Source organism: Epinephelus fuscoguttatus, linkage group LG16 (genome assembly GCF_011397635.1).
Source record: "Epinephelus fuscoguttatus linkage group LG16, E.fuscoguttatus.final_Chr_v1".
NCBI classification, from domain to species: Eukaryota; Metazoa; Chordata; class Actinopteri; order Perciformes; family Serranidae; genus Epinephelus; species Epinephelus fuscoguttatus.
This window is the reverse complement of record NC_064767.1, coordinates 18,464,480-18,483,095: the sequence shown is the minus strand read 5'-3', so window position 1 is coordinate 18,483,095 and position 18,616 is coordinate 18,464,480. Positions and strand designations below refer to the sequence as shown.

Below are 18,616 nucleotides of genomic sequence, written 5' to 3'. Positions count from 1 at the left end.
TCCCACAGTACCAAGACCGGGAAAGTTCCCTCTATCTAATGAGCGATCTCTCTGAGGATGTCCAGCTTCGTGTCTGTGTGCATCTCCAGGTGTATCAGTCAATGACGCGCTCAATGCATACAATCTCTCCTTGTGTCATGGAACGACTCCTAAAGCCTTCAGATTGTCCATGTGACATTTTCACGACGTGCAGTGATTACAAACAATAAGCACACTAAGACGTTGCTTATATATAGAACATTGGAAAGGCAAGGAATTGGGTAGCGCATGACGTACACTGTTTGAGGTATGCCACTGACCTTTCAGTGTGAAATTGGTTTGGAATCCTGAACTGTGGCAGGAGGATACGTGAAGTGACAGTTAAGGTCACCTCTAACCTGCAGCCAGTTGATGAGGAAGTGATTTACAGCAATGTGCACTTTTTCTGTGGGTGGGATAATATGAAGAGCTCCCACAAACATATTAATAGACTCCACTGTGAAAAGTTGTGGATGGTACCAGTGAAACTGTTCCGTACCGTCTCCATTTTTGGTCCCCCCTCTGTTGGGGTACCTAGCACACAGATCTGGTACTAAAAGGTGGAGCTGTGAACACTGCACTCTGCTGATTGGTCAATAGCGGATGGTAGCTCTGCTCAGAGTTGTGGCTGGTTATGTAACCACTGTTCATACCGTGGCAAGTTTTACATTAGTAAACTGTCACTATAAAATGAAAGGATATTTTGCTGCCTCTTGCAGCAGCTGCAGTCTGAGAAAAAGAACTTAATTCACTGGGCCGACTTCTGACAACCTTTAAGGTGGAATGTTTACATGTAATGTTGCTCAATGCATGAGTTGAGTTGAGTCTCACACCCCTTGCGGTGATCCCAGGGGAGAGGAGCTAGCAACAAAACTCCACCTAATGGAGGCTTACAGCGCCCCAGATTCAAACGTCAACAAACACATTATTGAAACCACAAAAAAACAAAAACAAAAGAAAAACGTCATTTGAACTCTGTTTTTAGCTTCACTGTAGCATGTAGCTCCAACTGCCTCTCTGTACACTGTGCTACAATGAGGCTAAAAACAGAGTTCAAATGACGTTTTTCCAAACAACTTTTTATGTCGGAGTTTCAGGACACTTGGATCACTACGGACGAGCAGTATGGAGATATTCTGTGGTTTCAGTTATGTGTTTTTTTGGACGTTTTAATCTGGGGCACCGTCAGCCTGCATTAGGTGGAGTTGTGTTGCTACCCCCTCTCCCCTGGGATCTCCGCAAGTGATGTGAGGACTCTAAAACTTCACCTGAGCCTCCCGGGGAGTATGGGTGAGTAAATAATGGCTGAATTTTCATTTTTGGGTGCACTATCCCTTTAAATTTAAAATGTAACCATTACTTTACTTGTGATAACACCTGCCCACATTTAAGGGTATTGTTTGCAATGGAAACACTCAATGGACCTAGAGTCAAGGTACCATGTCTGAAGGGTTATTTTTGGTTCCAAAGTTAGCATACCGAAAGTGTTTGGTGGAAACAGGCTTAAGTGGCTGCCACACAAATGCATTCAAGGATTAATACAAAATAAACACGCAAATGATAAAGAAATGCAGGGGGATGGAACAGAATGGTTAATTATGCCTGAGGGGTCGAACACTGACAGAGAGTTTGGACGAATTCTCAGTGTCTCCAGCAGAACCAACATCTTGCCAAAGCAGACTGCGTCCATTCAGATTTAAACCCCATATATAAACTTGTATCGATTCTCTTTCACTGCTGCTTATTCCCCCATAACAGTGTCACCAATAAACTATGTTACTATCTGTCAGACCTCAAGCAGAGGCCATAGATTATAGGTCTTGTGCATATTCTCCATGGCTGAGAAGAGAACGTCAGGATCACACTGCCGTCTTTTTTCCTATCTATATTCATTGGTTACGAGCAGCAGTAAATCCAAAGCCCGGTTGAGATTAGAGAACTGTCCAGAGTTGGAAATTGAAGCCTAGTGTTTATCCTGCTGGTCAGGCCTCCTGGGCTACAGCGACAGACGCTATCACGGCCAAGCAAGAAGCCCCTGATATTTAGAGGGTAATAAAAACTAATAGGGACATGCAAAAGCAATTTTCTCATCTCTTATGAGCTGAAGGGTGGATATGTTCAAGTTCTAGAAAAGAAAACAAGTGTTAGTGTCCACTGGAGATGATAGAAGGAGTTGTCTATCTTTTCACCCGTGTCTCTTCTTATCCGTTATTATATCTAAACCACACTGAGTCTATCTGCCAGCCCACTGCACTCAATGTCAGAGGACACAAAAAGTCATCTCGTCGCCACTGACAGATGATTGTCAGAGGCGATACAAAACCCAGCAGCGCTAGCTTTCCATCACAATAAGGAATTGATTCTAAGAAGTCATCAGTGCTGCTGTCTGTGTCTGTTTATCTCCTGTTCAGGGTGGTTGACCACAGAGATATGGTGGTGACAGCCACACAGCAATGTCCATACCTTGACGCCCCCAATGGAAAAAAAGAGTCAAAGATCACACTGAATTCATAGTCTCGCTAATTAGTCTTATAGATTCAGCGAGTAGCATTTTTAAAGAATTCTGCCTTTTATAATCAACCCACTGAACCTAATAAAAGTTTTGATTGTTAGGATTTTTTTCCCTTTGCAGCAGATTTGCAACAAATCACGATTTCTTGTTTATTATGAGCAAAGACATTCCATCTCTCACATTGATTACCTTCCCCAAAACCACTTTGCAATCAGTGTCAGTAGCAGCCACCAGTGTGAATATCAAACGTTTGGTTTTTCATCTCAAAGAGCAGGGAGGAGAGCACTTGTGATGACATGATGCACTTTACACTTAGGTGAGAGCTTTACACTTAAATATCTGCATTACATGAGAACTAAAGACATTCAAATTGAAGGAAAATCCACCACCAGGGGCTGTTACTCTGTGTTTTACAATCATCTCAGAGATTCAGGCACTTCAGGGAACCGTAAAGGTACAAAGCTACAGTATTATTTTGTTAGGGATATGTTAAGGCATTTTAAATAGTTACATTTTACTGAATTAAAAAATGTTGTTGGCTCTCAATCCAGTCCTTGGTGGTGTGCTGCCACTGCCATACCCTTGACTTTAATACCACTGAATCAGCGTCTTAGGGGTCAGCACATCTAGGGTTTTAAATTGAATTTGATTGAACTATAAAAACCAGTCGTTGCTCTTTCCATTGAAAATAATGATGACCGTGCTCAGCACAGTGTTGGCTGCTGTTTTCAGGGACAAATCTCTGATAAACCCTCTGCACACTATCTACCCAGCTTGTAAAACGTAGCGACTAGTTGGTGTAACATAGTGGAGCATTTATTGCCTGAAGAGTGAGATATTTTAGTCAGGATTTAAGGCTCAGACATACTTAAAGCATTGAACGTTCGCGGACAGTTGAAGTCATGCATGTGGTTCCTGTCATATCACAACTGAGGGTGTGAGGGAGGGCTGGGAAGTTAGCTTACTGTCCTCTCACTGCCAACATCAGATAGAACTGGAGCTAAGAGGACACTGCTGGGACCAGAGAACATGTCAAATGTCTGCAGAATATGCAGCTTAGAACTAACTTCACTGTAATACGGGGCCACTGCTGGCTTAACCACAATGTTTTGAACAGGACTGGACTGGATTGTAGAGCAAGAGATTATATTTTGAAAGTGGAGCATGTGCAGTGGGATAGGTTTACTGTCAACGCAGTCACAAAAAAAGGGCTGCACACAGATGTCCCCAGAGCTCCATGCAGACCCCCTGCAGACATAGGTGGATGACAACATTTATGTCACGTGGAGACCACATTCGGAGCTAAAACAAGATAAATATTGGCCTTACCAGGTGGCCATGTGAATGCTTACGTTGCTACATATCTGATGGAAGCGTAAGTAGGCCCACTGTTTGCAGAAAGTTTCCCACGTCAGCTTTAAAGGTGATAACACGTCAGTGTTGTCACAGCTGATTTCTGCTGTCCCCAAGTGGTCAAAATAATTAGTTACTGCATGTTTTAAAAAAATGTTTTAGTAACTGTGTAAACACCTGTTTATATCCAGGTCACTGTGAAGATGCAGTAAAGTGAAGCTCTCCTGTGACTCAACATTATATTTAGACATAAGCAGAGAATATATCATCTGTGAGGCTTTAATAAAGGGTTAGGATTTTTGAAGAGGGGTCATGTAAGGTATTTATACACTCACCGGCCACTTTATTAGGTACACCTTGCTAGTACCAGGTTGGACCCCTTTTGCCTTCAGAACAGCCTTAATTCTTCGTGGCACAGATTCAACAAGGTGCTGGAAACATTCCTCAGAGACTGTGGTCCATACTGACATGATAGCATCACACAGTTGCTGCAGGTTTGTCGGCTGCGCATCCATAATGAGAATCTCCCGTTCCACCACATCCCAAAGGTGCTCTATTGGATTGAGGTCTGGTGACTGTGGAGGCCATTGGAGTACAGTGAACTCATCGTCATGTTCAAGAAACCAGTTTGAGATGATTTGAGCTTTGTGACATGGTGCGTTATCCTGCTGGAAGTAGCCATCAGAAGATGGGTACACTGTGGTCATAAAGGGATGGACACGGTCAGCAGCAATACTCAGGCAGGCTGTGGTGTTTAAACCATGCTCAGTTGGTACTAAGGGGCCCAAAGTGTGCCAAGAAAATATCCCCCACATCATTACACCACCACCAGCAGCCTGAACCGTTGATACAAGGCAGGATGGATCCATGCTTTCATGTTGTTTACACCAAATTCTGACCCTACCATCTGAATGTGGCAGCAGAAATCCAGACTCATCAGACCAGGCAACGTTTTTCCAATCTTCTGTTGTCCAGTTTTGGTGAGCCTGTGTGAACTGTAGCCTCAGTTTCCTGTTGTTAGCTGACAGGAGTGGCACCTGGTGTGGTCTTCTGCTGCTGTAGCCCATCTGCTTCAAGGTTGGACGTGTTGTTGGTTCAGAGATGGTCTTCTGCAGACTTTGGTTGTAACCAGTGGTGATTTGAGTTACTGTTGCCTTTCTATCATCTTGAACCAGTCTGGCCATTCTCCTCTGACCTCTGGCATCAACAAGGCATTTTCACCCAGAGAACTGCTGCTCACTGGATATTTTCTCTTTTTCAGACCATCCTCTGTAAACCCTAGAGATGGTTGTGTGTGGAAATCCCAGTAGATCAGCAGTTTCGGAAATATACAACAACCATGCCACATTCAAAGTCACTTAAATCACCTTTCTTCCTCATTCTGATGCTCAGTTTGAACTTCAGCAGGTCGTCTTGACCATGTCTACATGCCTAAATGCACTGAGTTACTGATGACAGTTGTGTTTGGCTGTTTGGCTATTTGCATTGACGAGCAGTTGAACAGTTCAAAAATCCCGAACTAACCCTTTAAGGCGAACAAGAAGTATGCCTACAGTATAATCATGGAGTGACCGCATGTGAATGTCATATATATGTCATATTTTAAATCTGCACCTTCATCCTGCAGTGCTATGAGAACTGTTTAAGGTAAATGCAGCCTGTAATGCACAGAACATCCTATGCACACTGTATTTATGGACAACCATTTAGCTGTGAACTTTCTACCGTTCAGCCCCTCAACACAGCCGTGCACGCGCACACGCGCACCTGCCTCTCACCTCCTGAAAGACGTCAATGTGTTTCCTCCTCCTCTCTCCACCGTCGGATTTCTCACTTGTGGCAGAGGAGAAGCGGACGCAACTTTTTTTTTTTTCTCAGAGACGCGGAGCGGACTCAGACCTTCTGTCTGCTCTGTGGTGACTCTCCAACAACACAGCACCTCGGCTCCGTTTCATTCTTCGCAGAGACGAATCGCGGGACCTTCTGCAACGTTTACTGGTGAGTGTCTTCTAGGTTTTATCTTGAAAATCATCAGAAATTAATACTTCTTATAATAAAGAAAGATAAAGCATCTCTTTTTCAATTATTAGTCTACATCTGAGTGTTTTTGTTTGCTTGTTTTTTTACTGTGTTGATTTTAATTCACAGACTGTGATCCCCCTGCAGGATGTGATAACCTCTAACAGCTTAATATTCCAACTGAGACCACCTGCAGCTTAATAGAGCCAAGTTTGGTTTTATAAACTACCCCAGAGCACTAATTCAAAGTCAATTTTCCTTCTACCTCTGTAGATGTTATTATTAATTTATTTTTGCATGGCACTGCATTAAAAACAGACCATCACTGATCACCTCAAGCAATAACTTCTTTCATTTACTTTAATGAGGCACCACCTCTGTGGAGATCCCATAAATCCTGATTGTAAAAGCAAGCTATTTAAGATCATTTCTTTGTCTCTTTTGCATTGTAATAATTGCCTTGTGCTACTACATCAACATAAACCTGGTATAATCTGGTGAAATGCATTCTTTTTTTCCTTTAATTGGTTTTATATTACACTTTTGCTTTACCTCATGTTTGCAGGGGGGGTTTAAGTGACCACTTTTGCAGCAAATCAAACGCCCTGTCAACACGCTGAGCCTAGTCTGTGAAGTTGGCTTGCTGTAAAGTGACAAGGTCTTAATAAATTACACAAAGGTCTTTGCTCAACCCACATTTTTCATCAGAAACTATCACAGAAATGTCGCAGATGCCAGCTTGATTACGTCTGGAGCACTGAGCGCCTGTAATTTGTTTTGATCATATGTTGTCGCCATGAATCCTGACCCTGCGTGAGTAATGCTGACATGGGAACTTTCTGTTCCAGGTGAAGATGAGCTGCAGCACACAAACAAGTTCATAATTAAGCTCAAGGAATCATTGGCACCATGCACCAAAAAGCACCCTCATTTTTCACCTAATTTCTTGGATCAATTTTTCTCAAACACAAGTAAATAAGAGCACGTGCTACGACATGGGGGACTCCAACATCAGCCACATAGTAGCAGCTTATACAGAGACGCAGGAGAATCTCCCAGCAGGCAAGTTGGATCATTACATGGACACCTACGACATGGACTACGGCATCCCTCCTGATGAGATCCCAGACACGACACAAGGCCAAGCTTTCTTCGTGGCCACTATTGTTATCGGCGTGGTGCTTGTCTGCATCATGCTCGTCTGTGGTTTTGGAAACTTCATATTCATCGCTATGCTGACACGCTACAAGAAGCTCCGCAACCTCACCAACCTGCTCATTGCAAACCTGGCCATCTCAGACTTCATTGTGGCAGTGGTGTGCTGCCCATTCCTGGTGGACTACTATGTGGTCAAACAGCTTTCCTGGGATCATGGGTTGCTGCTGTGTGCCTCCGTCAACTATCTCCGGACAGTGTCACTCTACGTGTCCACGAACGCGTTGCTTGCCATTGCAATTGACAGGTGAGTGTGTTATTTTTTTGTCATGTGTTCAGTTCAGCAAGAAACTTTCCAGTACTGTCTACAGAGATTTGAATCAACAAAGCTTTCGTGTTTTATCAGGCAACATTGTCTTTTCTCCTCAAAGAGCGTCACAAACAACATATACATCAGGTCTTTGGTCAGCTTTGGTGACTCGATCCACTCGTTCGTCGCCTTGCTGTATCCAAGAGATTTTGAGACTGACTTTTATCGGCAGATACAGTAAACAGATTTTCAGACTGTTACCAGTCTTTGAATTACTGGTTTCAATCAAGCCATGACCACTAACCACATTTTAGCTGCACAAACTACAAGTGTAATTGAAGCGTCTCTACTCCCCGCTGCTTCATGCTCATTTTCTATTCACATTGAAGCAGTTGTGTTTACTTTCATCAGTGATGCAGTCCTATTTATTGCTTCACTGGCATTATACTGCACTTGAGCTTTATCTTGATGTATAATTCATTGAAATAAAAGATTTGCATTCGTGCAACGGCACGGGCTGGATATACTGCAAACATGCGTCACTGATGTTTTGAACGGGAAATAAAGCCATTTACATACCAAAAAATACAGATCCCAAACATCAGTGTGAGCATTCTGGCACCTTCACTCGTAGGACAAAGTACTTTAAGCACATTTAAGTACTTTCATCCAGTATAATTAAACTGAAAGGTGGTGGAAATATCTATAATAAGAGAAGGGATTGGATGGCATTAGCATAGCAGCATTTGCAGCAGTTTTAGTTTTAGTTTAATGCTATGAAAACTGTTTGAGATGTTTTTGTTTGGTTGTTTTATTCTAACATTATCTGCTACAAATGAACAGTTGTTTTTTTTTCTAGAACTTACCGTACCTCATGGGTGGGGTTCATTGTAACAGGCAGAGGGTTAACTGTAACACTTGCTGGAAAAGTCTTCATTCATTCATTCATCTTCTAACCGCTTCATCCTCTTGAGGGTCGCGGGGGGGCTGGAGCCTATCCCAGCTGACATCGGGCGAGAGGCAGGGTACACCCTGGACAAGTCACCGGACTATCACAGGGCTGACACATAGAGACAAACAACCATTCACGCCTACTGATCAATTAACCTAGTCCCCAATCTGCATGTCTTTGGACTGTGGGAGGAAGAGAACCCATGCTAACATGGGGAGAACATGCAAACTCCTCACAGAAGGGCTCCCACGCCTGGGATCAAACCGGCAACCCTCTTGCTGTGAGGCGAGAGTGCTAACCACCACACCACCGTGCCACCCCCGCTGGAAAAGTCTCTTCAACGCAATTTAATCTTTATACTATAGGTTGACACTGTTTATGGATCTATCTATGATAGATATCCAAACATCTATCCATCCTTCATGTAAACACCAACGCTTCATGAATGGAAAGATCATGTTCTCTTTTCATCTGTGATAGATTGATGAATAGATGTATGTAGATACCTATCTCTCCATCTAGATCAGGAGAAGGATAGATATCCATACGGGTATCCATCCATCTGTTAGTCTATCATCCATATTCAGTGGTTGGACTCATAGATGTAGCCTGCATAGATTGGGTAACCTGGATCCACATGAAAAAATATGAGTATTGAATGTATGAATAGTGACAAGACTGTGAAATTGTGTGCCAATAAGATACCTTTATTTAACCAGGAAGTCCCACTGAGATTGAAAATCTCTTTCACAAGAGAGACCTGGCCGAGGTAGCAGCCAATCAAAACACATTTAAAATGCAACAAATACAACGTATAATACAGAAATCCACAATAAAACAGCAGCTATTGAAACACAGTGGCCTGTCAAGCAAAACAAGCACACCTTACGATGCCCTTAAATTTATCAGTGGATGAAAGTGTTTTCTAATTTTAGTTCTTTTTGAAGATTGTTTCATGTCCAAGCAGCACAGTAGAAAAATGCAGTTTTCCCCAGATCTGTTAAAACTCGGGGTACAAGTTGTAGTACTTGTAACACGGTGTTACAGCTAACCCCACTGTGTGGAAATTTTTATCAAGATTAGTTAACACTTGTTGGGAGTTGGGTTCATAGTTCTAAACATTGGTTTGTTTTAGGCAAGAAGACAGTTATTAAGATGACGTACGGTTGAAATTCGGGGATTTACACAGACAGCTCAGTAATCAATAAACAAGTACCACAAAGAAATTTACTCTTTGTTACTGAACTCTATGGAATTTCGTGGGTCACTGTTTAGTGGTATTGTGGTCAACTAGCCAGAAGTACAAAAGGACTGATCCTGTGTAACCACTTAAAAAGTCCATGTCACAATTTATCCCTTGTTAGGAGGTTCCCTGCGCTCCCCTACTTCAATTACAGGGGATACTGAACTAACATGATACTGTGTGTTCAGTATGTAGATAGACCAGAAAACAAAGGGCAACAAAAAATTCAAAAACATGTCATACACTGGTGTGAAATGTTTATTTTGAATCAATGAGCGTGCTCAGTTAATGAGATGGTGGGATTGACAGCACAGATACACACATGTTCAAACAGGCTTTTCTCACATGTGACATTTTGACATGTGACCATTGGAAAGACACAGGTTTGAATGATCAAACCAATTATGGCTGGATTTCATTCAGCTGTTCCAGTTTCAGGCTCCTGGCGTTCCATGGCTTACTGGGACACTTAACCAGAACAAAGCCGTCGTTAAGGTTATTAGTTAGGCAGACCAAACATCCTTTTGCCCGGACATGTCCACTTTTCAAGTTCTGTCCGGGTGTTTATAAATTGATAATAATGTCCGATTTTCCTTGTGTGTGTGTGTGTGTGTGTATGTGTATGTTAGAGATGTTAGAGTGCGGCACGGGCTGCGTATTTCTGTCTGAACCCGATAGTCATTCTGTTTTGTTAAGTCCGAAACCAAACCGAGCCCAACATTATTTAATTACTAAAGCACTGAGTTTGTGTCACACAGTTGTTATGGTTACAGGCTATTTAACAGGCCGGGTGTGCACCATGGGTGCTCCGCGGAGAGGGAGACCTCCGTGTTTGAGATGGGAGCGGGCGGCGGGAGAGTTGAGGCTTCCAGCGAGGGGAGAGGGAGAAACAAACAGTCAGTGTGTGTGTGTGTGTGTGTGTGTGTGTGTGTGTGTGTGTGTGTGTTGTGTTCAGTTCAGGTGTTGTCACGTAAATAGCAGTCCCCAAACAATAAACAGGGCAGACAATGGGATTTTATTTATTTTACACTACATTTTCACTGAAAGCTGACCGAATCCGACCCGAATTTTTGACCCAACCCAGCCCGACCCGTCGGGTAGGCCTACCGTTGGGACCCATCAGGCTCGGATCGGGTAGCCACACTCTAGTGTGTGTATGTGTCCCATCTGAATTTCTGTCTTTGAGAGATATTATTTTGTAATATAACTGAATTTTCTATCCATACATATACATTTTAAATATATTAAAATGATAAGGCATCTTTGAGTAAACTGCGAGTATCATTTAAGTAGGCTATGTCGTGGCCAGGCTGAGTGTTCTCTTTTTTTGGAAATCAAAATATGGTCACCCTATTATTAGTAACACCTGTGCTGACAAGTCAACATGTCTGCTGTGGAAAAGGCGGGTATTCACATTTGCTGATAAAGCCCCTGAGTGTAACACAGTTGGATAAACGATGCTAAAAAGCATGATTGCTTTGGGAGAGGCACAGATCATTAACACTTCCTTGCTGCATGTCATCCATACAGGACCATAGGCTGTCCTGTCACTAATTGATTAAGCGGACCGCTTCATTGCCTGCAACTGTGTCTCAGATATTTAAAGGCCTTAAATCCATGCTCCTGTAAGCACTGATTAAAGTCAGAGTCTCTCAAATGGTTGCTATTGATTTTTGCCATCCTTGTAACAAACTTGAGCACTTTTACACTGTGCATAAGTTTAGTTTTCTTGTAGTGAACCCAGGTCTCCAGAATGCAACCTCCACCACCTCCATTCCATTCATTTTCTTGCACTACATGAATGTCACGTTATTGCACCGCCTTGTAGTGCATGCCTTAATGTAGGGAGACACCTACATGTGAGCACGAATGTACACAATTGTCCACTTATTTAAAATTCAAGATGCCCTGTGAGGAGATGTAACATAACGTGAAGGCTGGAAAAGGAGTGTTAAGTGTGCTGAAGTGATTATTCTGTATTGTTCAGTCAATAATCCCCCCGCTTTTGTGTGAGCTTACACCACAAACAACAACTGACTGAGCGCAACCTGTTATTGAAAATCCACAGGCCTGCTGCCAAAATAATGGGCGATAATTTACTCCTTTTGTGGGTGGTGACCTAAATATATAGTGCATATTTAGATCGTACGTGTATTCTAAGGTAGTGTACATGGTAATACTGCAGCAGAAAAGTGAAGTGAATAAGACAACACTGTTGGAAAATAAATATGAAATAAGTTAGTTAACATTTAGCTGAAGCTCATCCACCATCAATCATCATTTTTATTCATCATTTATTCGTCACATGGAAATAATACACGGTATCACTACAGTAGGCTATGTATGTAAACAGGAATCTTATCAAGAGGATGCTGTGTAATGCTGCTGAACATTAGCACATCATTATATACATAAAAAAAATAAAAAATACCGCATGATACATAAAAAAAAATTGTGGATGAAGGATGGATGAAGTGTATCCATATAGAGTGCTGCAAGGATGGGGTTTATTTGCAAGGCCAAGATGAAAATTAACATCGCTGTGGTTCCCTCGACAAATCAATACAGCATAGTAGCGCGGTATGTTTTTTGTGACAATATCGTGAGATGTGAGATGTGAGATGACAGACTGAACACTTTTTATCTTATTAGATAAAACACATGTTGACATAGTTTTTCTTTTGGGACACAATTTACAGTTGAAAAAAGGTAATGGATCATAATATATCACAATATATTTTATTGCAATTGTCGCAACATTTTTAATCCATATCTGTTGGCATTCAACCTTTGAAAAACATTTTCATAGTGGCCAAAAAACTGAATGCTTCTCAGCTTGCCTTACACAAAGAGAGGCACGGACCTGTGTTAACAGGTGGTCTAGCGCCATAAATTACATTTAATCATTCATACAGAAAAAGAGTCATTTAATCCAATGAATCACTTTATTGTTCACATGTTTTCTTATGTTTTGTTTGATAATTTCTTTTGTTCTTTTAGGGTTATGATATCATGAAATATGATGACAGACATTTGAAGCTTCATTCAAATACAAAGATGAAAGAATATACTGAAAGAAATAAACTTGAATCGGAGACGCTCTGCTGTTTCCCCTTTCACCTACACACAACTGAACTCAGCTGTGGGTGCAAGGCTTTTATTAAACACGCCCACAATGGATATCAGACAGCTGGCCTGTCAGTCAATCAATCAGTCCTCAATCAACTCAAACAATCAATCAATAAACATAACATAACATTAAGTTTGCCCATCATAAACACAAAATAACAAATAAACATTTAATAATTGGGAGCACCAACTCAATACCCCCACTTGCTCTCACATTATTACATCAACTCAAAAACAAAAATACATTTTTTTTTTTTCTGTTCTTTCAGTTTTTTGTTTTTTTTTTCAGTTATCTCCAAACATAACCTTGGCAAACTTAATCAACTTAAATTTTGTTGGAGGTTTGGTCATCAAATCTGCTACCTTTTGATCAGTAGGACAATAAGAGTATTTTCCCATTGTTCACAGTGGACCATATGAAGTGGTACTTGATGTCCACATGTTTACACCTCTGTCTACTGACAGGATTTTTGAGGCAACAGTACCTTGGTTGTCCTCATACACCTTAGGTAATGTATATAGATGTTTATCTATGCCCTCTAAAAGTTGTGTGAGGTACAGACACTCTTGGATGGTAGCGGCAAGTGCAATATACTCTGACTCACAAGTGGACAGTACTACGGTTGGCTGCTTTTTGGTTTTCCATGACACTTAAGTGCCGCCCTTGGTTGGGCTTATACAATAACCAGATGTACTTCGTCTGTCATTGACATCAGCAGCCCAATCCGCATCACTGTATGCTTGTATACTCAGGTTCTCATCACTTTTCCTGTAACACAACTCTTTGTTACTTGTGCCTTTGAGATACCTCAGTACATACTTAACTGTACCCCATTGCTGTTATACCCAATAGCTTCGATTTTTTGTGTGGCAATATTTTATTAAAACACGAACACCAAGTACCATTTTTTTAATTATATAAATTAGTGATTTTGCAAGTACAAATCAAACTTCTGGTAGCCTACTAGAATAATGAAATTAATTTTCTTTCTCTCAAGAAGAGTGTTTTGCTGCAGTAGAATTGATGGAAGTGAGAAAATGTTTTCCTTGAGGGGCATTATTAACCGCTGAAAAAATGTAATAAATCGAAAAGTACGCCATCACAATATTCAGTGTATCAGAAAACGTTAAAAATCACTATAATACTGTATTATGACTGAAGTATTGTACTAATTTTATATATCGTGGGGCCTCTGGTGATTCCCACCCCTATACCATAATCGCATGACTTAAATGCTAGCACTACAACAAGGCTTCAAAGCCGTGTTCGACATGATGACGTTCTGTGTCTCATTTAGCTGCTTGTTAGCAACTGTCTTTTATGAGAAACATCAAGGTTTAAAAATGTACAAGTGGGGTATTTACTGATGTATTTTATGTCGTAAAATAAAATGTGAAAGCCTCCTAAGCTTGTGTTAACCATAGACATTATTTCATGCATACAAAAAACCCATTAACATTGTGTCAAGGGAACGGGGGTGCTAAAATGCTAACTCATTTCTGAGCTTTCGGACTCATTTCCTCACCACTCTAATGAAAAGGTTGACCTCTCAATTTAAAAATTTGATGTTTTTTTGAGTTTCTAACCATGCTGTGATTGAAAATATGAGACTGTTTAAAAAAATATGGATTTAAACAAATCTAACAAACATTAGTAACATTTTTATGTTAGTTAATGTATTTACCAAGGCTCAATCAACATGCACATTCTCTTTCTCTTGAAGTGGGTGGTGCTGGGATCAGATCCCCAGACAAGTTCACTGCAAAAATCACACTTGCTCCCGCACACACATTGAAGCTCTGTTTATTGGGTCATTGGGTCAACGTTGACCCAATGACCCAGTGACCCAATAAACAGAGCTTCAATGTGTGTGCGGGAGCAAGTGTGATTTTTGCAGTTATGTTGCACCTATGCTTTTTGACTCCATAAAGGATTACCTTCTACCAGCATGAAAAATTCAGTCCCCTGAATAATGTATGTAGCGCTGTGTATTAGACTTCAATCTTCCATCAATGACTGAGAGCAATTTGCTGAGTCTGTTGTCATCCCACAGGACTCAGAATACTGAACAGGGCAGTTTGATTGCTTTGTATTATGTATCAGGTATTCTCTGCCTCTTAAATGCACAATATGTCTATGTTCTTCCAGGTACATGGCCATAGTCCATCCTCTGCAGCCTCGTATGAAGTATCAAACGGCCTACTGCCTGATAACAGGGGTTTGGATCGTCCCCATCCTGATATCAATTCCCTCCGCCTACTTTGCCTCGGAGACCATGTACCCTCATGGCGGCACCACCCCAACCACCCACAAAGTCTTCTGTGCCCAGATCTGGCCTGTGGACCAGCAGGCCTACTATCGGTCCTACTTTTTGTTTGTTTTTGCTGTGGAGTTTGTTGGGCCTGTGATCGCCATGGCAATGTGCTACGCCCGAATTTCCCGCGAGCTCTGGTTCAAGAATGTCCCAGGTTTCCAGACAGAGCAGATCAGGAAGAGGCTGCGTTGTCGCCGCAAGACAGTGATGGTCTTGATCGGGATTTTGACGGCGTACATCTTGTGCTGGGCACCGTACTATGGCTTCACCATCCTGCGAGACTTCCACCCAACGCTCATCTCCCGTCAGAAGAACTCGTTGGTGGCCTTCTACATCATCGAGTGCATTGCCATGAGCAACAGCATGATCAATACCTTCTGTTTTGTGACTGTCAAAAACAACACGGTTAAATACCTGAAGAAGATTGTACTGCTGCGCTGGAGGTCGACCTATACGCCCACTAAAACTGTGGATGAGATGGACATTAGGACCTCCACCTTGCCTGTAACAGAGGAGATTGAATGCATTCACTTGAGGTGAAGAGAAGAACGTCTTAATGTAACACTCATTTAGATTTGGGCTGTTGATGTACAGAAATGAAGTAGTTGAATGATAATTTTGAAGTGGGACATTTCTCTCATGGTTAAATCACATTTTGGAAGGATATCAAGCATCATGAAGCACAAGGAAAGATCAAACTGGTAGTGTAGTCTACATGATGGGCAAGTATGCACACATAGATCCTAAAAAAGCTCCAGGTTTCCATATACCCACTAAAAAATGTACAAGGATACGTAACAACATCGTTTTGTGACAGAACTTTCACTTCAGCTATTTGTTTCCGCAAGGGGTAAACAGATGTGACAGCAAACTGAGCAAAAGCTGCAGACCATGCAGAGACTCGTCGTCGTTCCCTCCCCCCATGCAGCTGCGTGCGGTGCGTAGTGTCTGCAGAGCAAGTGTGTGGTCAAAAGTGTGTACGAGAGAGAGTGATGGTGGATACGCCCAGAGCAGACAGCTGTTGGCAATCGGAGCAAAGAGGGAATTAGCTGTAAAGTTGTGAGGTGGTAGTAAATGTACAGTGTAAGGTTCAGTTTGTCTTTGATTAAACTGTCAAGACCCAGGTAAAGTCCTCGTGTCTTGCTTCTTAAGTGCTGGGTGAACTGAAGTTAGGAAGCATCAACCTCTGCCCTGGAGGCTAAACCATGTCTCCTTGTTGCCTAGCCACCTTGTGAAGCACAGTACGTGCTGCATTCCCATATGGAGCTTTTAGTTTGACTGTAACCTAAACCTTACCTACCAATGAACAATTTTCAACAGTTTATGCGTACCTTTTTGTTTATTTATTTTTTATTTAGAGCAATATTGTGGGAAAAACTAAATTTGTCAGTTTACATACCATAATATTTTCTACAATATCTCCCTCTCAAGACACTGTATGACTGTTATTACAGGAACTATCGATCCCAGCATATAAAACACATGTTCATATAGTTTATATATACATGACAGGAGCAAGATTTTAGACATAACTCACAATATTAACTCATAATCCTATAGACATACAGTTCATAGTCTCCCCGGCTCTAAATGTCCTTGGCTGTTACAGTCTTGTGTTGGTTACAATAAATAAATAGTTTCAGGATGTTTCATCCTGGTAACACACACTCAATCTCTTTGAATGGCCTCAGTTATGTGTGAATGCATGTACTCTATGTGTTAGTCAGTATGGTGGTTTATGGGGTGTTGCACTGGGTCAAATCCTAGGGCTCCGATCAAGAGAATGTGTTTTGGAAGCCTGGGGTGGCTTTTTAAAATGGTGTTCAGTGAGAGTTAGCCGTTTTGCACGCTGCTTTTAAGTTGCTGAGTGCCACATGTTTTAGTGCTCAAATGCACTCAACACAAGCGCCCAATGTCATTTTTCTTATTGTCCAATCAGATGTATTAAGAGGCAGCCTTCCTGATCACACAGAAAGCGTTTTGCAAGTTGCAAAATGCGAGGTGCAGCATACTGCCTTTTTTGTTTTTAAATTAAATGCCATCAGTTAAAAAACTGCACCTTTTTAACTGTTGCCAGGCAACTACCCTATCACCTCCTTACACAAACTTTCCTGTTTAATTGATCTATCATTTTTTCGTTTTCGTTGTTGTTTTCACAGTAATTAATAGCTAGTTACTAAAGTGGACAGGAGGAGGGTACTTGCTCTAGTTCAGGTTGAGGGTTAGAGGCTGTCAGTAAATAGTCTGTTGGGCACAGGGAAGCGGAGATCAGTGTGGGTACATGAGACCCTAAAAAGGAGGGTGGATCATGGGAAGTACCACCAGTTGGTCCAGGAGCTTCACATCCATGATGGCTGTTTCCAGACATATTTTAGGATGACTCGGGGGCAGTGTGACAACCTGCTACTGTCAGGCCGTATAGCTCTGTGTATCCAGCAACCACTACCACCAGTTTCTCCTCCATTGTTTACCAACTGTAAACTTGTTGTTGTGACCACCAGCGAAGGCTTGCCTCCCAAATCATCGGATTGGACAATAGGAAAAAAGATGACAAAAGTTTTTTCAACTCAAGGAGTTCAGAGCACTCCGGCAAAAACACCAGGTACCCAGAACGCAGAAACACTAAGCCCTGCTAGGCAACACATAGCTGAACAAATCGTCATCTCAACTACTTTCTGACCCGTGTCCAGTCCCCAAATGCAGATTCAAAGGTACAGAAAGCACTCTGTCTGATTTAGGGCAAACAGGTCACTGAACATAGATCAAACTTTGTTATTCAGCAGCAGATACAATGCAGGACTTCCACGAGAATGTAATTGTTGTGTACACTGTGACTTTACACTGTGTAATTGTGAAGTGTTGTAGCATGTGTTTATGAAATATGACATGGAATACTTGTAAATAACAGCTGCCACTGTCTTTACTGATCCATGATGTTGACTACAGTACCTAATCTTTGTATTGCCTGTACAGTGTCTGTTTTCTAATTCACTGAAGGTCAAAGAACTCTTAGAGGTTCTTTCATTGACCGTTGTATTTATATTTCAAGTTTTGTGTTTTCTGTTTTTGTTTTTTGAAAATCAGGAATTATATGTCACTCTGTGGAATGTACAGTATTGAGAAGGTTCAGTTGAAGAAGAGATAAACCAATGAAGACATATTCCCACGTCTTTTGAATGTCTTTAAAATGTCTTGATTATGTGTTCTTTGAAAAGAGTCAATATATTGCATGTTGTCTTTGTAGATGGATGGATTGTATGTGCGTCAATTTTAATAAACAACGAGACCCTGGAATGAAAAGCTGCTTTTATTTAATGGGCTGTACTTTGTTTTGTTTTTTTTTTTTATGTAAGTTGCCTATAACATCCAAGGACTCATTCATTATCAAATGAACACTTCACACAGCATACAGTACTGTGACCGTCATTGTGAACCCTGTCATGTACAGACACACACATAGAAATAATGAGGGGCTAAAGAGAAGCCCCTCCTTTGGCTTTTTTTAAATCATCCCAGATTTCGTCAGTCAGTCATGTTGGCACACACTGTTAATGAGAACACTGGTGCCACAATAGACCTCTGTCAAACATTTGGACTTGCTTGCAACATG

The 18,616-nt window shown here is 41.5% G+C and overlaps 1 protein-coding gene across 1 annotated transcript; it reads left to right on the top strand.

Moving 5' to 3' along the window:
• Positions 1–5,666: 5,666 nt before the first annotated feature.
• prokr1b (prokineticin receptor 1b) lies at positions 5,667–18,262 on the top strand. Its single transcript, XM_049599823.1, has 3 exons — positions 5,667–5,881; positions 6,751–7,364; positions 14,841–18,262. Exons 2-3 carry the CDS (start codon positions 6,898–6,900, stop codon positions 15,544–15,546), a joined length of 1,173 nt encoding a protein of 390 aa, XP_049455780.1. The 5' UTR covers positions 5,667–5,881; positions 6,751–6,897; the 3' UTR covers positions 15,547–18,262.
• Positions 18,263–18,616: the final 354 nt, after the last annotated feature.

Bases quoted from the DNA above. Each gene is read 5' to 3' on its own strand.
- prokr1b (XM_049599823.1), top strand. From the start codon at position 6,898: ATGGGGGACTCCAACATCAGCCACATAGTAGCAGCTTATACAGAGACG. The intron at 7,365-14,840 runs GTGAGTGTGTTA...ATGTTCTTCCAG, and splicing joins CTTGCCATTGCAATTGACAG to GTACATGGCCATAGTCCATC.